Source organism: Folsomia candida, unplaced genomic scaffold (assembly GCF_002217175.1).
Source record: "Folsomia candida strain VU population unplaced genomic scaffold, ASM221717v1 Fcan01_Sc025, whole genome shotgun sequence".
NCBI classification, from domain to species: domain Eukaryota; kingdom Metazoa; phylum Arthropoda; class Collembola; order Entomobryomorpha; family Isotomidae; genus Folsomia; species Folsomia candida.
The window spans coordinates 904916-927170 of NW_019091217.1; the positions used below are offsets into that span (position 1 = coordinate 904916).

General features: G+C 42.3%; 1 protein-coding gene across 1 annotated transcript in view; it reads right to left on the reverse strand.

Moving 5' to 3' along the window:
• Positions 1 to 11801, reverse strand: part of LOC110859312 — a 52210-nt gene extending 40409 nt beyond the window's left edge. Inside the window, exons 1-2 of the mRNA XM_022108237.2 lie at positions 10615 to 11801; positions 978 to 1854 (exon numbers count right to left, since the gene is read on the reverse strand). Of these exons, the coding sequence (XP_021963929.1) occupies positions 978 to 1035 (58 nt within the window). The 5' untranslated portion in view covers positions 1036 to 1854; positions 10615 to 11801. The remainder of the gene's footprint in view (positions 1 to 977; positions 1855 to 10614) is intronic.
• Between the last annotated feature and the right edge of the window lie 10454 nt (positions 11802 to 22255).

Below are 22255 nucleotides of genomic sequence, written 5' to 3' on the forward strand. Positions count from 1 at the left end.
ACCTACATAATTCCCATCTAAAATTTACCTGTTGGCGGAATCTGAACACATGCACACGCCGTCGATTCCTACCACGATCACCTCAAATTTTGACCCGAGTCCTCTAATCTGCTTTCCCCCAATTTTCCCAATTTTGGGATTGACGGGAGGAAAGTATTCGAGAAGAAATTGGCTGCGTATGACTTGTTAAAAACATTTAAAGGAGGCGAGATTAAGGCTGAAATGACGTGGCAAAAAAGAAATAAACTCTCTCGAGCATGGAAATTCTAGTTTTTCATGTTAAAAACTTTTCCTCTCTCTCTGGCTTTTGGCGTTCCCGATCTGGTTGCTAATTAGATGGCCAACGGGGGTTGTAAACTTTGAAACAAGTTTTAATTAGTTTCTTCTCCTTTCGAGTACTAGTGGGCTCCATCGGCACTTTTGATTGAGCGGAGCGGAGCTAAAATTTTGAAGTGTGGATGATGTGGATTTCGTGGAGAAGAGATCTGTTCGAGATCAAAACCACGACTTTCTCTCATGCGCCAACCTTACCCACGCTGAATTTGTGCACATGCATGTAAAACTTTTAAATTCTGGACGAAACTTCAAATGTGATCTCGTCAATGTCTGCACTAATGTAATACGAGTTTGCATTTCGAGTCCATTCTATGCCCACGTCAAAAGTGGCGAGCGTCAGATTACACTAATTTTACATCACTTGTCAATAGCAGTGAGCGAGATGAAGTTGCCTCTGGTAAAGAAAGGTATCCTTCTGCCTTGGTAACAGATATCCGATTCAATATAAGCGGATATACTGCTGTACTCTTGCACGTATGCCGTTTTTTTGCCAAGCCACCTCAGCAGGAGAACAAGAAAGAGAAGGAAACCTGAGAAAGCCTCTGCTCAGATTCTAAAATGCATTGTTGTAGGCTTTTGATGAAATGAAGTTTCACTGTTACATTGTTTTTACTTTTTGAAGGAAAATTTCATCTGCTTACCGGTTATTCCGAGGAGGAACAAAGCCGCGACTAAGGGCATAGCTACAAATTCCCTCATTGTCGATCACTTTCCGCAATGTCCACCAATTTCTCGGAACTGGATTCCAGACTTTCTCTCCTTCTTCCTTCCTCAAATTCTTTCACTTTCTCCGAATGGAGGATAGTTGTCCACCGCAGCTCTCAAGTTGGTAATACGGTCTTTGTGGTTTTCTTCCCTCTGTTGAGATTGAAAATCGAGCGGATGTTCAGTCTAACGAACACCTTTATATGTACTCTCTCTCTCTCTCTCCTCCTGTATTTTAGGTGATGCACTTCTTCCTGGGAAGAAAGTGGGGAACAAAGTCTTGATTTTACTCACTGGCGACTTTATTATTTGCACTTCACTTACTCCAGTTTTGAGATATGAGCAAAATTTACCACCGCTGCTGCTGGCACGACCAAAATGTTTGGGTGGAAGAAAACCTGCCGCCGTATGCTGGGCTGCCTGTTATGTTATTTTTTGTATTCCCTTCCTTGTGTCTGCATTTGACTGATGTGATTTTGAGTCGGTTGTGTAGTAGTCTATTGAGAAGAAGCGTACGCAGTCAAAAAGTGGAGTCAAAGTGCCGGAGGTTGGGAATTCTTTTCGAACTGCACAGAGTCCAATAATAAGTTCAACTCTGACTGTGTTGGTTGGTTGGTTGGATGTTCAGCCAAACGAGGAACAGAAAAGGTCCAATTTCCTCAATATGTTTATCCCTCTTGCCATCCTGGATCCGGATGTCAAGACTTTATTCTTTCTCTTTTCGGACTGATTGAAGACCTTTAAAAAGGCTTTTTCTGCTCGGGGGAAGGAGTAATCCGTCTTCCTTCTTCAAGGGCAAGGACTGCGCTAGACCTGCACCAAAAAATAACAACTTCTTATTAGACAACACTATTCAATTTACTGCAGCCTTATTAAAATTGTGAAAGCTATTCCTCGAAATATCGCTCCATTTCCTAATTTGATTTGCAAATAAATACGCTCGAATGACACGAAATTAATGAGGTCCTTTAGACTGGAATATCATAAAGTATTTATTTACGTAAGTTCATATTTTAGCATGGGAACAAACGCGACTAACAAGTTGGAGAAAGTTGCTCCACTGGTGGAGCAAGACGGAAACGCAACAACAGACCTCGTCAGCTCAATGTATTCATACGCAAGTTAAGTTCGAATGCCGTGTTTGTGCAATAAATCTTTCTGCTTTTGTACCACCCATTTACGTTTATACGTAACAAACTAAATTAATTCTTTGGGTGAAAAAATCGGTTAATTAAATTGGCTTCAACTTGTTTACTTCGTGTCAGGTTCGAGACGCGGAAAATAATAATTTGGTATTATTTTTCAGAAATCATTAATGTACGCGAGATGCTCTTGTGTATTTTTGTACGTAAGCACTCGCAGTTGGGGAACAAAGAGAGTGAAACTAAGCTTCCGTTGCTCGAGGGAAATGAACTTAGGAGGAGAAACAGTAATGAAGGATTATGCTGTCTTTCTCCTCCTTGGAATAACACAAAGATTTATTCCCAACAAAAAAAATAGTCGCGGGCTCAACTTATTCTCTCAAACGTCGTGTTATGACGAGAAATGGGCGACATTTTCCTTTGTCTCGCTATTGTGCGAGGCTAACTAAATAGTTGTTACAGGTATGTCAGGAGGCATTGTCGTCAAACGTGCTCCTATTAATCTGGAACACGAGGCGGATGATGAAAACTATTGAGCGACACATAATGAAGAGGAGGCATTAAGTAATTTACATTAACCGGGCACCTCCTCCACTTTGTCATCCGCGGAGAGTGTAACAAGTACAAGGAGGCCGTGGTGACTACAAGGGAGAAAGTTTCCATGCAGTATCGTACTCCTCGCAACCTTACGTTTTTTTCTTCCTTGTCACATCATGCTTCGTAATTTGAGATAAAAACGGAAGAGGTTTTTAACGAGCCATATCTTGAACAGTCTCATTCTTCTTCTATTATCTTACATCAAGTCGTCACGGGCCAGGAATTATTGATCGTCCCCTTCTCTTGCTAATCTAATAAACCAAAGCAGGCTACACTCTCATCAAACGGGGCTTGAAGGATTCCAAGAATATCAAATGGCAAAGTTGTGCACTGCTTATATCCATCTCTCCGAGTGAGAAAGAGAGGGGGAAAAGATGGACGACCCAAAAGTTGAGAAAGTGTAGCCTTGAAGACTTTCTCCCTCGGTTTGATATTGTTGATTCCGCGAGTGAGGCTTGAGCTCCCTTTCTCCGTTCACAGAGGAAGAAGACGAAGAATAATAAGAACGAGGGAGAAAGTGCTGAGCGAAAAAAGTGGCAGAAACAACCTACTGACCGACTTTTCAGACTTTTGTTCATTGTTATGGTTAATACGGGCATTAGAAGTGTTGGCAGGTGCAGATCATGTCGAGGTTCGAGAGTTCATCGACGAATGCAGGAGTACGTGTACTACGTCGTCCGATATATTTATATATGGTATTGGGTCATAAAGTAAAATGTGTCTTGGCTTCATTTCACTCGAGGTTCCGACGTGGGGGAGATCTTGATCATACTGACGTCGCCCGTATACCTACTACTTTCGAAGAAGGATATATGTAGGCAGGCAGTGGTGGAAATCGAAATAATATGTATTTCGATCCCATCGCAGCACACGAGAGGGTTGAGCAGAGGAGAATTCAAGTGGGAGAAATGATTTCGAGATATATTTTGCCCAATGAAGGGGAAGTCGGGTGGGATGCACTTAAGTCATGCTTTTTGACATACGGTGACAGCCAGGATCCTCCCAGTGCAGAGGGAGAGAAATTTGATATTGCGACCTCGTCTTGGAGAGAAATAAATAAGATGTGTCTCCAGATTCCGGAGTGGCAGCAGGTCCAGAGTGCGAGTAATACGCGAGAATTGTACCATTGTCCTCACGACACAATGAAACGTATTGAAAGCATTGTGTCGAAACTTGGGTGTGGTGGTCGTCGTCGTCCTCTCCTGCAAACGAAGGACTACTGATTGCGAATTGTAAATAGAATCAACAACATCACCCGACATGCACGCTCGTCACACGCGAAACATAACTTCAGGGAGCACGTGTGCATAAAAAATAATTTTCTTGACAAAAGTCGTTGATACAAATTTATAAATATTTACTTATCCGTGTAAATGCTTTCTCTGTAGTACTATTTGGAACTATGGATTTCGAAGTCTGGCTTATCAGGAATGGTTTTCATTTCACGATCTGTGTGGAGAACTCTGCGAGATTGCGAGGGTGACAAAAAAGTAAGTGCCGAGGTGACAGGAGGATGGGTGTTCTGCTACAATTTTATTTTGCTTCCTCATGTCCCATTCTTTGATCACGTTCATGGAAAAAATAGCCCAGTCAAAGCCACCAGTCGCGTTGAGCAAGAATCACTCGTTCCTAAGTTTCTCTTAAGATTAGTTGGTATGCTGCTCCACAAATACGTCTCCATTACTCCACACACACAGCACGTACTGTTGCGTTGCAGCACAACAAATATCCAACACCTACTCGTGACCCACTCTCCATTGTGGGGAGGCTCCCATTAACATTTTATGCCATCTTCAAATGCGAAATATAAAATAAATTGAATGGCTTTCCTCCCATGAAAGGGGAGAAGTATATTTGCACAACTGTATCAATAGCAGCACCAGAATTTTTCTCTCTTCGAAATCCTACGGACACAGGTCCGAATTAAACTTCAAAGTTTTTTCTTACAGTTATCTCGATTACAGAAAGTTGGAATTTTCTATTTATTCTGTTGATTTCTGCAGAAACTTCCACCTTTTGTCTGAAGAAAGTTTGGAGCGAAAAAGTGACACAATGTAGTCTTTTCAAAAGTTGAGATTGAAACTTTTAGAAAAATTCATTGGCGGATACGTACATTTCTTATTTATGTCATACGTACCTTATACGAGTATAGTTTGTATAACTTGTGCGTGGTTTGTGCAGAGAATTGATTTGTCATATCGAAAGTGAAAGTCTACATTACCAATGTGTGTGTATTTTGAGTATAGCAAAGTAAGATTAGCACGTGCATGAGTGGGCAGTTGATTCTGTTAGAGGCGAGATTTTTTGTATTGTCATATAGATTCTAGCAGTACACAAAAAATACACGGCTTGTTTCGTTGATGGTAGATGCGTACGTATACATGTGCCAGGGCAATAAGCAGCACTTTTGCTTCCTGCAGCAACCCTGACAAAAAATGGTGACGGATCCCGTTGCGAGTGCTTTCTCCTCTCTCGCACACACACAGAGTTGGCCATTGTCATAAGAATCAGGTACGAGGAAAAGGGTGGCTGCTGTGTCATCTTCTCTTTTGGGTTGCTTTCTCCACCGCTATTTTTGTCCTTGTTCACGTTCACTTCACCCAGACGAGGACCGAGTATGAAAGTGTCGGGACTGCGATAAAATAACGGATGTGCTCCACCAAGACAAAGCGCCAAGTGGTTTGCAGTGATACATGAAAATGGAAAACACAATTGCCTCTCTCCTCCTACGTCCAATCCTGATGAGAGTGGTTTCACAACAACAAGGTTATTGCTACCTTTCTCATATTTTTCTCCCTTCACTCCTCGCAAGTGACTCTGCGATCCCAAATTAGTCGGGAACGTCGCCTAGTTTAGAATTCCGAACGTTCCGACAACAAACGTGGAGTAAGAGATGGGAATTGGCAAGGGTGTCAACCACCCAGAGATGTATCTACCCATCCACTGCTGGAGAAAGTTTTGGTCCGCCGAGCACATATCAGCCCAACACATCCGACAACCAACAGCCCTTCTCCACTGGAGCGGATGGAAGTGCAGCAGTGTGAATGTCACGTTGTGCTCCGAAATTGAACTGATACTGTCACCCGTGAGGCTTGCATACTTTCACTTACACATTTGTACATACGTGGACAATGCCCCACGATAACTCTGGCGGGGAGACACACATCCGTCCTGACAGCCAGCCAAACGTCAATGATGGTCGATGGCTGGCTCGATTTTTGGACCCTCCACTAATTTCGTACGTTACGAAACTGAATTATTACCAAAGAAAATATATTTTCGCCATGAAGAGAGAAAGGGAGACATTTTGCTTTCCTCTATTTTCAGGAACAAAACTAGGGCTATGTTTTTGTGTATATTTTTGTGCATTCTCATCCCCAAGCAATTCCTGCTTCTTGTCATAAACCTAACTTTATGAGATTTTTTTGCAACTCGGTTAACTCATTTGGCTCGGAAACGCTGACACAACGACACCACACCAGCGTAATAAGTAAAACTCTGCGTTTCCTCACGACAGCAAATATTAAGTGAAGCGTATGGTGGGTGACGAGATGGTGGAGAAGGAGAGCAAACTGTGTCGTCTTTATTGACCAAATCTGTAGCAGAGTGTGGATTTGGAGGAGTCTGGACGAGTTTTTGAGGTTAGTACGTATTACTAATAATGGAGGACGCAGCTCGACAAAAGATGAGAATTGTCCTCGTCATGTCATGTCAAAGTCAACTCGAGTCAGGAGTCATCACCGAAGAAAATGTCAAACAAAGCACCTACGCATTTATTTACCATGGAAGACGATGAAGAGTAGCAAACCGAGGACTTTCAGGGACGCCAAACACTATTACACTGAAACCCTCCACTCATTCACCAAGAGCAGAAGTGAGTTGGTTAGTGGATGGAATTATGTAACACTTATGTATCAAGATGTATTGTGAAATTTTAGTCATTTCTAAAAACAGAAAGTCATATTTTACACGGAGTTTGGTAACGTGTCACGTCATGATATGTTGCGTACACATGACATGTTATGTGAACAACCCAATTTTAAACAAAGGCTAAACAAAGGCCATCAAGTGAGATTGACTGGATGCATTCTCCTCTCAAAAGCCAGAACTTTTTGGTTGCTGTTCTGCATTTTGCGATGGAGAACGAACGAACCACTGCCGACAACTGATGCCGTTCTGTTGCCCACGAAAACCTCGGCCGGCCAACTTTCCATTCAAGCTCTTCAACTCGTATGGATTCAGTTACTGCCACTTTCATCACAACAACGCGTCCTTCTCCTCTCTCGCCCATTGTTATGAGGACTCTCGATTCGCAATCATGTCATGTCGTGGTTCTTGCCTCACCCGTCTTCTCCCAGCCAGCCTTAAAATACACGCTCCTCCGCCGTCTGACTGAATTGTATGGAGAAAAGTCTTGTCCAGATGTGCTTTCGGGCTAATGTGCATAACGGTGTCTATACTACGTGTGTGTATCTAGGTGACATTTTAAACCTATGTCTCTTACGATTAGATGATGTAACTACACATGTAGCATGCAATTATACGCGGAGAAACTTAAAAATCAGGATGAAAACAAAATTTCCTAAAGATTCAGGTCGCTGAAATTATTTAAAATAAATGATTTTTTGTTGGAGAAATGTCCTTTGGAGTGCTTTCACTTTCTCATTGCGAGGCGTTTCATTTTTATTTAGGTTGTTTGCTACACTGTAAAGTGACACGTTTCCCTTTCCACGAGATGCAGCAGCAACCTATGTACTCCCACTTCATTTCGAACATCTCAAGTTTCCACTCCACTCGCTTAATCTCTAGTGTCAACTGACAAAAGATGATCCTTTTGCATCTACTACTCCTTCCAGTCAAGTGTTTACATATACAGTCGGCGCACATAGTGTGGCTCCTCGGCTTGTTATTCTTATTATTACGACATTGTCAGTTTCAGCTGCAAATAAATATGTCCTTTGTCGAAAATTATAACAAGACACTTCTACGCCGTGCTGTAAACCATAAGATTTATTCCACTGTACATTTTCCCTGATTCGAATTTCAAAATGAATATTTTATTAGTGAATGATGCAGATTTGAATCAGTAATGGCGAAGTGCACAATGACACGTATTTCCAACCTATTTTTACACCTACTTCTCCGTCGTAATGATTTCTTTGATCGGAAATGCTTCTTCCATCTAAAAAGTTTTCAATGCCGAACATTTTATGGTTCATGAGCAAGTCAACTTTATCTCAATACGAATTTAGGTTTCACTGTAAGTTTTGGCTCTGTGGAGATATTTCCGTTTGCAGAATTCCGTCGTCGAAAAGACAGAATTTCTGTATTTGTACTCAAACGAGATTAGTTAAATTAGCTATTAATCTGATTTGGAAATGAAATCCGTGTTAGTTCCTCAAATAGACCCGCCAAACTCCAGCCAGGCACAATTAAATATCCTGTCTTTAATGAAGCGAATTTGTGATGGAAAGCATGTCACTCTATGCAAACTCTGGAGCCAATTTCTCACCGTGCTGCTGCTGCAAACTTTCTTCCGACTCGGTGGTTTCCCATGAAAGCGGTCACATAAGAACGGGATGTGATTCACTTGTGTGTGAGTAAGAAACTCATTTCCCAAAGCCGAGACTTGCTTAAATTTCGAATTTGTGCCCTTAGGTTGGTTGGGAGCTGTATGGATGATATGACATGACATGCATCACATTATATTTTGTTGGTTGGTTGCTTGATGTGATGTTGTGATGTGATACGCCATGAATGATGAGGTTGACTCTGGCTCTGAGCTGAAAGAGATTGACTCTCCGCCGTCTCTGCCTCGCTCTCTTTGTGCCCACAACCAACTGCACTTTCACCACCACGGCCAGATCAAGCCCCACCATACGCAGTACAACTTTGGCTATTTATATCAACTCATGAATCAAACAGTTTGTGCCAAAAGTTTGAAAAAGTGTCATGAAGTGAAAGACGAGCTTCTGGTGGGAATAGATTCTGAGAATGAGGAGAGCCTGCCTTGCATTTGATTTGGTGCGCTCAGATGCATGTGACACTTTCTTTGAAACCACTGACAATGTCCACGTCATGTGCTGCCAACGCGGTAAATCAAGTAAATAGTTACAATCCTATTACTCAGAATGTGTACAATATTAGATAGTTCAAATTTTAGGGAAAAATTACATTTTCAAACTTGAATTTTCACGCATTTAAACTGCAGCAGCATCTCGTACGTGTGTTGCAAGATGGGATCAAGTTTCCCAAAAATCTATTGATATAAAACGCTTGGAGCAAGTTGGTGGACTGGCAACTTCCGAATTGCAAAGTGTCTGTTTTCTTAGAGTTGAACTAATCCTTGTCTCTCAACCCGGTCGTCTGCCCAGCTGCCCTTCTGTTATGTCTGCAATCTTCTTCCCAGTTCAAACTTTCACTCGAGAGATATCACAGAAACAACTCAAAGAGTCGAAAAGTTTGGGAGAGAGCAGACATGGATCGCCCAACAAACAATAGTGCTCACTTTTGCATGAAGGAAAACAGTGTACTTACATAATTTTTGTTACGCGGCTTTGGTTTTGTCCTCACTTTTGTGGGTTCTTCTTTACCAGTGAAATGTTTCTTGTGTATTTGAAAGTTTTTTTGTTTCTTATGAAATGCCAAGTTTAGGAGTCGATGCAATAAAATTGCAATTCACGAGGGACGAATAAATCCAAATATGGGAAATAAGCCGTTCAATCAGAGCGGATATCGGGAACGAGGGATACTCACTTCATCCACGATATTGCTTCTTGCATCAAAAGCAAGCACGCGGATCCTAATTTGGTTAGAGCACCTCCAGTTCGTAACAAGTGTGAAAGCAATCTGATTTTATTTTTGTCACCGCAAACTTTATCGCCCAACTTTTTTGTGCACAGGTAATCAGCTAAATGCACGTCTCGTGTATTTCTGGTGTTACCACCCTTTCGACGAGCTCGGAGAAATAGGACGAGAAGGTGCAACCCAGAGAAAATTCAATTCTCCACGTCGTCATTTGCAATAACGATCCCAGTCTTATTTTCCCAGCTTCTTTCCTGCAATAACCATGCCACCAGCGGAGAAAAAACAGGTTAGGCAATCTCAGTGCCTTTTCATTACCAAATTCGAGACTCGAAAAGTTTGAAGTGTAAAAGAGTGATAAGATACATATGTGAAGATCCACCGTGTTCTTGTACTCTAAAAAATTTGTCGTGCCCATCGTTAGCTGCACGAATAAAATAGACACAATTTTAGGAGCAGTTGTTTTCAAGGAAATGATTGTGTGTGATTAGAAATCTCTATTCGAACGTTTTCGGACTAAACAAATCCCAGGCACCCAGACAAAAGGAATCTTTAATGAGATCCACGATATACACGACTACACGACCCATTCATCAACCACTGCTGTGCACTAGGTAGGTGCTCGGGAAGATGGGCATGAATTGAACGTGCCACAAAAGACAACCTGATTATCTCCGACGTAGGGAATTAGAGGAGAGCCGCACATAAAGTGAAGCACCCACCAGCCCCGCCACGGAAGACAAGCAGCAGTAAAGTGGAATAACGAATGTGTAACAAAGGTAAACACTTGGTTTCATGAGTATTAACGTGCAAATGTTATTCCCACCACAACCCTCATCCATCCACATGTGCCATTCAGTTATGCAGATAAGCAGACACAACAAGTGCCAATGCGGTGCACTGCAACGATCATCATCCTTCGACTTTCACCACCACCACCACGGTAATAAAATATCCGCCACGTAAACACGTACGTAGGCAGGGTTTGTGGTGCTCAGTATAGTAATTAAAAGAGAAGAGACATACGTACCTTTCCGATTTTTGGATTGCTTGGCTCTCTCTCTCCGAGTAAGCCTATTATTGGTTTGGTTTGGTTTGGTTGCTGGCGTCTCACTGCAATTTGTTCTTTTTCACAAAGGAGACACGATCACGATGGTCTTAGCACAATCTGTTTGTTTTTACACAATTTTACCAGAATCAGATTACGATCTGGAGTGCGAGGTGGAGAGAAAATTAATTAAAAATTTAATCAAGGGCTTTGATGACTTTTAAGGTTCGGGAAAATTGATGGACGAGCGCCGGAACTATCACACGTCCCATTGATTAAACGATTGCTTCCCACTTTCTCCACCACCGGACTTCTCGCCCAAGAATAACTCTTGGTTTTAGTTACTTTGCGTTGTTTGAGTCGGAAGAAGGGCAGAGTTTGAGTTTCGTTTGGCTATATCGGAACGATTTACTTTCTATTAAAATTCTCACTCACATGCTCGCCTTCTTTGCTCACGTTGAGGGAGAGGGAAGGAGATTAGGGAGCAGGATGAAACTTCAAGTCACACACGACGCCACTGCCAAGGAGTTAAAAGTTGGTGGCGAATTGCGAAGAGAGAAGTGCAAAGTGGAGGTGATTAAAAAGAAGAGGTCGTAGATTAAGCTGAGCAAGTTGCTGGTTGGAGAGAAAGTGCAAAGTCTGGCTGAACTTGCGAACAATGGGTTTGCTACTGTTGCTGCATTTTAATTTTTGAGCTGCTGCTGCTTCGGCTGCTGCTCTTGTCTTAACTTCGACGTTCTCCTCCTCCTCCTTCAAAGTAGTTACAAGTTTAGTCGTTATTTTAATGAAGAGACGGACAGGAGCTTGTTGTTTATTTGCTCACTTACTCCACACCGAGGTCTTTACACGGCTAATAATTCCAAAAATTTATGATTCACATTACTCAACGTCAAAAACAATTTTAGCGATGGCGATTCCACTTTCTTTTCAAGAGTTGACGGGTCCTCGGTGTAAGTATTTCTTCACCAGCGTTGCACTGCCGCGTGGAGAAGGAAAGTCGTCGTGGAAGAGCAAATGTTGTTGACATTGACTGGATTAAAGTGAGATTAGAGTTTGGATTCGATTATTAAATGAAGTGTTATAAATCTTTTATTTGATTCAACGCGTGAAATGTGAGACGCACGGGAGAAACCAGCCCACTCGCTCCGTGTTCGAACTGAGACTGGGAGGCGAACGCTCTCAAAGTCTCCTCGCTCGAGAAGACCAGTGTGTGAGTGTGGATTTGCTTTACTTTTGCTTTCCTGGTTCTGAGAGCAGGGTTTGAGTGAGTGCAAAGGCAGAGGGGCAAACAGTCTCACGATGTACGTACGTATCTAGTAAGTACGAAAGTAGGGTCTCAAGCAAACCATGGAGTTGCTTTTTCGCTACATTTTCCCCTCTGCTTTCTTTCACCGTGCACTTTCTTCACCAACAACCACATCACTACGGAATGAGCAATGTCCATTAACACTGAAATAATTTGCATCTTCTGGATCACTTTTTCAGTTCAGTAAGGTGACCATTTTTTAGGAGCAAAGATGACCGAAATCTGTAAAGCATCCTCTCATCCGCAATGTTCACATGTTTGTGTGTCTGGTTGAGCCGCAGCGAGTCTGGATCTCCCAGGCCGATATGATACTCAAAATCATCTCCTGGTAGCTCTGCTCGTGAAGAAAGCTACTTTTCAGGAGGATGCTAATAAAACGCATGCCCCGATATGCACAAGTCACATTACACTTTCATACTGATTTAATCCACTAAGCTTTTATTTTGCTACTTATTGAAACGGCTTAGCCCAGTTAAACAACTTATTTATTCCTGTTTGCATACTGCAAATTTGTCGTGTCTCCAGTAATTTTTCAGTAAATAATAATCCACGACTTTCCTGCTGTAAATGTGGCTGCCGAGTCAGAGTGACATTGAACAAATGTATATTACGGCAATCAAAAGAGAAAGCAGGTAATTTTGAAAATGGGGAAAAATTGAAAGAAAGATTGAGCAGAGACAAATATTTTTTTCCTGTTTCATCACTCATCCCATTTATTTTATCTCATCGCGTGTCAAATCATCCAAAATGATGCCTACTCCTACTTTCTCCTCACTAATAATAGTTTCCCCTAATTCTCTGACAAACAATCGTGTCAGATGCTGAAAATTTTTACGAAAGCAATGTTAATACCGTGTTTTGTGGCGTTCTAACGCCTCCATTATAAATATGTATATCATATTTCGACGACGGCGTTCATTTGCAATTTAAAATTGGTTCGTTTGAAAATGTAGAAATTTTAGAGTGAGAGCGACGCAGTTTCATTATCAGGACGGAATTCTTGGTAGTGCGGCTGAATAAACGTGCCAAAGCATGTTTGCAGAGGAAGTGAGTCTACTGGGTGAAAGTGAAACTGTGTCTCCTTGGCTTTCAGACGACCCGGACCCACATTTAAGAATGCAAATTGTGTCCAACTTGGTGGCTCGTTGGTTGGAGTGCCCGTCCAGAACGTAAGCCCGTAATAAATTATACTCACAAAGTTATTGTTATTAGGACTGACTGTGCCTCATTTCAAGTGGGCGTCCTTGCTCTTTTAGGCTTTTAGAGGGTATTTAGTGAGGTGTTTTCTCAGAGAACTGCTTACTTATTTTATGAATTTATGAAATGAAAATGAAAATACGATATGTCACGGCGAGGACAATGAGTAATCGAGGAGAGAAGCACCACGGCCGCGCTGGAAGGTCGAGCGTATGCAGCATGGACGCGTGGTGGTAAGGACGAAGAAGGAGCTTTTTCCCTATATTTTCTCCTATATTTTCTCTTTTTCTTCATCTGCTGGTGGGTGGATGCTAATTCGGATTTCTTATTTCGTCCAAGTCCAAGGAAATCCGAGGAGGAGTGGTGGCTTGGCTGGGGAGAGGAGTGTGTGATTAGTTATTATACCCATGACATTAAGAGACCGTAATAAAGTGTAATATATGGGATGGAAACACGCGTTGTCTTCTTCTTGCACTTCGACTCCTCTCCTCACGCCCTGCCTGGGCGCTTGTTAATCTTAATCTTAATTCAGTAGTGTATTAGTAGTCGGTTGGAAAGAATAATATGGATAACGCGGCCTCTCATTCCTCCACTTTTCCTTTTCCGTGGGCAAACAAACGCCAGGCAGGCAGCACTCGAGCTGATGATGATTTTCTCCCCGTGGAGGAAAAGGAGAAAGCAAAAGTCCAAGAGTTATTATTTTGATAAATTCTCTCCTCCCAACTTTGCTCCACTTTTGTGCCGTCGCAAACCTCGCTAAATTGTTTTCTGGGAAGGGATAGATTTGCGTAATTCCCTAATTTGTGTTATTGCGTCTCAACCTCAACCCACGGAGCTATTTGCCAGAATTTTGAAGGTGTGAGATGTCCTGGGATGAGATTGGACATTGAGCTGTAGAATTTATTAGTTCGACTGCCTACAGCCCGAGTTGTCACAAATAATTAGCCGCGGTAATTGATGAGCAAACCAACGAGTTTATCGTCGCACCTAATGCAACAACAGTCAGCAGTCTCTCAAACCGCACAAGGTGGCTTTCAGCCTGCCACAAACGCTGGAATAATTACCCACTAACTCAATAAGTTAATTCCATTAAGTTATGTAAGACGGACAAAGATAAATAATGATTTAGTGCTCCGTATGCAAGGGGACTTTCCCCAGCGTAATCTCCCCCGCTATCTTTCCCCACAAGTAATTCAATTTAATTGAGGCGGAAATAGTTCTCAGATATTTTTGCCCCTTTATTTTTAAAATCAATAAAGGACATTCCTCATTTTATTGCTCGGTCGGTGGTGGAGAGTTTTTCGACGAAATGAAGGATGCTGCTGCGGCTGGATCTGCATTATTGGTATTGGCTCAGCGTTCTCTTATTTTTTGTCCCACACATGCATGCAGAGAGCGAGAGAGATCTCCCTCCCTGCAATAATAATGCTCCCCTTGGTTGAGAATGTGCTTTGAGGAGCAACGGCGGTGGGTGTGGAGTTTAGCCCAAATTCAAGTGAGTAAATATTGAGACTCATCAATCAAAATCAGAACCCATTCCTCACAACATGGGCCACTAACCCATCATCAACAAAACCACCATGTCTTGCATCTCATTGTGTAACAAGACGACCTTTTACATCAGCCGGGGCCCAGTATTTGGATAAAATAACTCAGATTTACTTGGAGGGAATTAATTTTTAAAGCTGAAACTGTCGTCACTACAAATGCGTGTGTGTACTCGTGTCGACGCACTTACATATGAAAAAAACTGTTTTTGGGAAATGAATCAACTCCATCTCGAGCAGGGGAAAAGAAGCAGGAATCTCGAATCTTGAGGAAAATCACAAAAAAGGAGACTGATTTTTGGACGAGAGAGAGAAAGCAAGTCCACTTTGGGCTGGACTCGTGTGTAGCTTTCTTCTTCTCCAGTGCTCTCCTCCACTCATCTACTTTTTACTCCATTTGATGGTTCTGGCGGTGGTGGCTGTTTTGCGAGTTGCAGGGCGCGCTGAGTTGAGGGAAAGCATTGTGTTTGGAGAAAGGGTCTTCTTGACTCTGAGAGAAATTTGGCTCTTGCTCTGAGTAATGTAAGTAATGTAATGTGAATGTGGAGGAGCCTGGATTGTAGATCAGAGAAGGCATCATCTATCCTCCTTGAGTGAGCAGTAACTCTGGTCTCCTTTATCCCGTCCCTACCACCACGAGCCGCGGTATAGGTACGTACTACTCGGGAGAACTATGTATGAACTACTGGCCTCGTGGTATAAGGGATATTTGCCGAGTTGTTGGATGGAGAGGAGATAACCAGCCAACAGCCACATTTCAAAGAGGAGCTCTCTTCTTCTTTGCTGACAATGCTCCCAACAATCCAACAAAACTCTGGAAGCTTAGAGATATAAGTTAGCTTAGTGTTCTGTTATGTTGTCAGATATCCCCTCTCCATCTATCTTTTAAGTATCTCCACAAATAACTCTTTTTGCCCCACTGACTCCCTTCACCCACAGCGACACACACCCTACAGCACCGCAACTATCACACTTTCGCCCCTTCTTGTGGGTGTGCTCCAGTTCGAGGTAAACAAGTGACACGTAGAGCATTGTGGGAGGCAAATTGCTAAATTCCATTCAATTGGCTATGCACACACTTCGGGTGGTCATTATTGCATAACATTCATGCAAATTTGCATGCACGTGGCGCATGTCATACGATGCAATTGACTTAAATTTTTATTTTTCTCCTATGCGTCAACCTAATGCACACGTACACGTACACATTTACATGCACATTGTGGGAGTGGAAGAGGGGGGATGAACGACCGAGTGTAACGCTACCCGAAACATTATTCATGCTCTGCTGCTGATAAGTATCACCTAATAAAGTGGAGTTAATGGGAGTGCAATCGGAACTACAAATTGAATATGGATTCTGGTTCTCACATGGCACTGATTGCAGCAGCAGCAGCGCAGCGATAGCTATTATTTTCTTACGCAATGCTAATAAAGTATCAGGAGGCGGTGGAAAATCTGCAATGCCGACTTCACATTAAGCCAGGAAAACAAACGTGTGTGGGGAATGTAAAGAGTGTTCATTTGGTTGGGAGATAAGAAAAATTGCACTCGTTTTATCTGCCCCATTCATAAGGGCGTGGGTGCAATCTTGACGCCCACTTTCGCCAAGGAAATTGATTCAAATGGGAAATCCACCAGGCGTTTTCTTGAGAGATTCCTTTCAACCTGAAGGATAAATTATTTCAGAGAAGTGAGACCAGTCCCAGTCGGAGTAACACATGCATGCCCGCTGGGGATCGGCCAAGGTTGATAATCAGACGCGATATTTAAGTAGCAAAGACAGTCGACAATTTATAGAAAAGGGGTTTGAATGCAGAAATGATATTTCTTCAGCATGCAACTTAGAACGGTATGAAATGAAGAGACGCCATTACATATACCATTTGGCTGTGTGCATATGTTTGTACGAGTGAAAATTTACCATCGGTGCACACCCGACGATATTTCCTCCGTCTCGTCGGCTAGTTATCGCCCGCTAAGTAGTAACTGATCAAGCATCGGAACAGTGATAAAATATGGGGAGACCAGTCAAGATTGAAGTGTGCACGGGTGCGAAGGTTTGTTCCTTCAACGAGACACGTGGTTAATCCAACACAGGTTCCGTTCTCCATGCGAATTACATTCTCGCGAGAAGAAGCGGTTGGTGGCAGCCCTGGCGAGACGTAATTTATTTGCCGACTGCTATATTGGATTCAAACTCGTGCAGCTTTACATTCTTGGAATCCTTGTTTTATGTGATGATGAGACACACAAGTTCGTATGAGAGAGCTCCGTCGAACACACGTACGAATATGTACATGCACACATCAGACAATGGAGAGAGAAGGATGCTCACACCCTTGAATTTCAGTGCATAATGACATAATAAATGTGCGGATGACACCGTTGGAGGAGAAAGTACATACTCTCGTCAATTTCCAGATTTACCGAGTTGGTGCACACAGCGACTGTCACATTTTGCTACCTTGCTCTCCATCTACACATGTAAATACCTACATGTGTACACATGAACATGCATGGATTGGTTGCTCGGGGAAGAATTCCATTTGAGTCGCGTTCGGAGGGAGAGAAAGGGAAACTTTGTATTTCTTTTTCATCACATTAGCATTAGAATGTTGTATTGTATTGGTATCCGTTTTCCTTTATCCTCAACTTTGTACTCCTCTGCTTCCTACTTTTTATTCAAATTTTGACCCGATCAATGTACAATCGTACTCGGATGTCGAATTTCGAATCGGAATTTGCATTCAAGCTGAAGCTAGGCCCATCGTCATCATTGGATTGGCCGGGATTGGATTGGAAGTGAAGGACAAGCAGCTTGCCGTGCAGGAGGAGGATTGAATTCCGTGGGGAGGAACAAAACGAAATACGGCTCGCCTTCACATCTTCTTCGTCGTCGTCTTACATGCACCACACTTCGCCCTTTGTGCTCCCAACCTGGTATTTACATTGTACTCGTGAATACCTAATATTAGACAAACAAGCAGCCTTGTGCACCTTCAAGTGGGACTTGGAATAATACCCGTCTCGCTTCATAGAGACCTTTCATCTCGGAAAGAATGAGGGCGAGAAAATACGCCGAGACAAAGCAGCAGCAGCAACAGCGGCAGAAAACCAAAGCAACGCTGGAATGTTTCAGCCTCCCCTTTATTATGGGACATCACATAAACGAGGTAATTATCAGGAGGAATTAGCCCTGTGGGGAGATGCATACACATTTATGCAGGGAGTCCAGTGCTCTCCCGCCGCACCATGTCCCTTCCTTGTTAGCAACTTCCTCGGGAAGGTCTCATTGTTACAAAAACGAGGAGAAAGTGAATGTGTAGCATGCATTGTTTCTGGAAAATGCCATAAAGTGAGGGAAAGTCTGGTGGTATTATTATTGGTGGTGTGCTGGCTGGTGGGGGGTCTGCTTTAGTGGAAAAGAATTGGGCCATTGTATCGGAATTAGCTGGTGCGTTCGATTTCTGGAGCATCTTACTTGAGCCATGAATGTTGACAGCTGTGGGAAAACAAGACGTGCTGTGCATTCAGTTTTCGACAGCACCAATTGTCTTCTCTTTATAACTTTATATTCGCCTCCTCCTCGGCAGCGGCTGGTGGTGTTGATAAATGCGGTGTGGCTGCGACGAGGACTTTCTCCGAAGGAACAAAGAGTCCAGTCAGTCAGAGAAAGACTCACTTTTTACTCGTGTTGAAGTGAAATGTGCTGACGATACTTTGAGAATAAAATAAATTTGGATTGTATTCAAACTGCCAAAGTTTTGTATCGAAAAACCTCCAACTTTCCCAGGTGCAATGTTTCCCATGCAGTTAGAATACGAAAATGGGTATTACACTCGGATCGCAGTGGAGTCTGGGCTGTATTTTAAATTATCTTGGAATTTGACCTCGTTTCAGACTCTCAAAAAACTCTGCCTTCATTTTTAGCAATGAACCGGAAAGAATGGATGAGGATGAGTGCGTCCTCCCAAGACGACACTCCTTCCACCCCATGCAATCCACCAGAGCAAGGAATTTAATTGAAATTTAATAGAGGATGTCATTATCGTGTGTCAGCGGACTGTGAAATTGAAGGCAGCATTATTATTCGCTCTTAATGCACATGTAAACGAGGCTAAGCAGTCGTGTAGTATTTGTTTTATTTGATAACGAGTGATGTAGTACATGTGTAGTGCCTCGTGTTCATATTTATTCTGCCTCGTATGCAACACGTACTCCTTGGCAATGTTTGATTTCCATATAAATTCGTGCATGATGGGCACCGCTCTATTTCTGCTCAGGGTGCATGGTCATGCAGTTCGTGGTGTGTGGCTGATTCAATAACGTTTGTTCTGGTTTGTCCACTCAGCCGAGGGTTTGGTCCAATGCCCTTCTTCTCCCTTGAAGGAGTAGCATGTTGTCGCTTGTCTACTTTCATTAAAGTAAACTAACCTGAAAAAGGAATAGTGTCCAACTGACCAACAGACGGATGAACATTTCCGCTTCACCGACAACACTTTCTCCTCTCCAACTGGGTGGTCAGTCACTTGGTCGAACAGAGCAAATGTCGCCAATGTTCCGCTTTGTTTGTGTACCTTCACCTTCTTTGCTCAGAGTCCATGTGGCGAACTACATACATCTCTCTTAAATTTGCCGTGTTCGTAAATAAATAAATAAATGTCTGTCACTGTGCCCAGTGTACATATGTATGTTCTACAATTACGAGGTTTCTGCACATCCATTCGTTACTAAAGTTGGCTGCAAAAACAAGGCCCGACATGGGTTATGAAAAATAGAGTGGTCACTCATGGTTGGACGTCTCAATTTGACCTTGATTTTGTGACATGTCCCGAAATGTTTTGTTTTATGCAGATTATGAAGCTCATGAAAATGTGGAAGGACTTATTTGGCCGAATTATGAACCATAAAATTTAATACTTCATGCACATTAATTAATTAACGAACATAATAAGTAGGAGGTGAATAGAAGATAAATTCACTCGCTCTAAATTCTAAGGATTGATTGATTTTGGATCTAATTCCCATCGAACTAATCACGAAATGAATAAATTTATAAAACTTGTTGTGATACGCATCCACATCTTCCTCTTCGTTTTCTATCTCATAATGCTCGATTCACACATGTACAAATTAAATATGTTATCCGATCCATTTTGGTCTTCAGTCAAAATAGGTTCATATGGTCACGATTTCCTCAGATTCATAGGTGCATGCAGCTTGGGAAGCAATTAGTTCACCGGGATTTGATTAAAATCTATGCAGGGAACCAAAAAAAAGCCATGTGGTAAAATAACAACCAAGTGAAGAATTTCACCAGGCTTTCGTAATTTTGCCATTAAAAATTCTCACACTCACCTTTTGAAAGTTTTATCTGGCGTATTTACTTTAGCTACTATTCTACATACATATATCCCGACTACAACCATTTTGCAAAACGACTACCACCCACGAATCGCAGCGAGTGCCTAGATATGCATGACCATACACACCACTCCTAGAACCTAACCAAAGTTGAAGCGAGTGAATAAAAGTGGCTGGAAAACACTCAAACACAGGCTCATAAATCTTTCGTTTTTGAAGAATATAGTACTGGGCTGACACACGGTATTTTATGTATTTTGTGAAGTAAGTCGTAAGTCTAAATGTCTTAACAGCCAGGGGAGCATTGAACATAAAAAATGGGATGGACATTTGCTCCCTGCTTCAAACCAGTCAGCCTCTGATGCAACATGGTTGGTTGTCAGTAAACAGAAAATAAATTGTGAATGTTATCTTCATCGCGGATGTGAATTGAATGTTGATTTGTGGAGGAAAATGCAAATATGAGCATATCCAATTTTTATTTATTCCTGGATCGCAAAATCTCCAGAATATGATACATGTTGGACACGTTGTTCTCCGCTTTGCCAAATCCTTTACAACTTAAGTCGGTCATTTTCCTGAGTGGGAAAAGATTGAGGCTACGGTTGTCGTTTGGAAAAGTAAACGGCGCAGTCATGGTTCTCGCAGATAGCTCTTATGGCAGTTTTGAGAGACGGAGATTACGTTCGAAGGCCAGCGAGGAACAAGCATAACACAATAATAATAATAATACTATTGCATTGCATTACCATTTGCAATTTCATTCCAACAGCAACAACAACTGCTGAAACCTGATGGCATTCAACCCGTAGGAGAAAATGTACCCCCTCCGTCGGCTGGAATGGAATTTACTGTTCACCAAGACACGAGCAAAGGCCATGCGAAGGACAGCCAAGCAAACAAGTAATTTTGTCCGGTTTAGGAAACTGTCCAACTGCAAGTTTCTAGCTTCATATTTCCAATTTCAGTCAGATGCACGTGTCCTCAGAAATATGAGGCTGCTTAAACTTCACTTGAACATATGCACAAATATATGTAACGACGTAATACGACATACTTGTGTATGTACGCTTTCACTTTCCGAGGAACACGGTTGTGACTACGCTGTTCCTCTTTAATCTGGAAATGAATGTTTCTAGGCATACGCTTCGAACGAAGTATGCTAATAATTTAGTATTTTGAAACCATTCCTCCCATCAAGATAAGCTGATTAAAGTGTTGATGACAACTTTATTAATAATTCAAATGAATAAATGTTTACGTTTCGGGGAGATTTGCATTTATGTATTTCGCAGTCTGCATGTGCGAAATAAAATCAATTGCCACCATTTGCATACATATGCTTCAAGGCCATGCGTAAGTATGATTGTTAGAACTGGGCAGAACTGGTGGGTGAGGGAAAAAACGTGGCGAGCCCATTTTTTGAGGGACCTTGAAAGCTGCGAGGCGGAAATGGCTGGTACACTTAGATAAATACCAACCTCAGTTACATCAAAACAACTCACATCATGTTTCGTGTGAGACGGGGAGAAAATTTCCATACGGAGAGAGCGACGATTCGATACTTCCGTGATGGAAAAACAAACCCAGTGCTTTCACCCGAATTCTTGCGAGTCAAGTGGGGTGGACGGGTGGGCAGTATTCGTAAGTAGCTGGGAGTAGAGGAGCCATTACCCAAATGGAAGCTGAAAAACCGTGAAACTCGAAATTCTGTGGATGCTGGAGCAGGAAGAAAATGTTCTGACAATCCAATAAGCTGGAAGTATCTGAAATGTGGCATTTTACAAGAAAATGCCCCAGCAGAACTGGAACTGACGTTCTGATGTCCTGGATGCCTTCAAATAAGACTCTTTCTTCTCTCTGCGGGGCGAGGCATTCACGAATGACCAACTCAACTTCATTCTCTCCAAGCGTATTCATGTACGTGTATTTATACGACAGACAGTAGAGAAAATATGTTCATGCATTTCATATGGAATTAATCCGAACAGTGTTGAAGTATTTTTAGCAAAAAGTGCTTGCAAAATAATTAGGGAAAAGTAAATGCATGGTCGTGAATGGGAAATGTATGGCGTGTGTCACGGTGTGTGAGCAGCCCTTGGGCAAATCTACAATCTGAAAGGTCATGTTTAGCAGATAAGTCGGAGGGAAATTGGTGTCATTGGTGTCATTCTTCACTTGACAGAATCTACAGAATTCTTTTTCT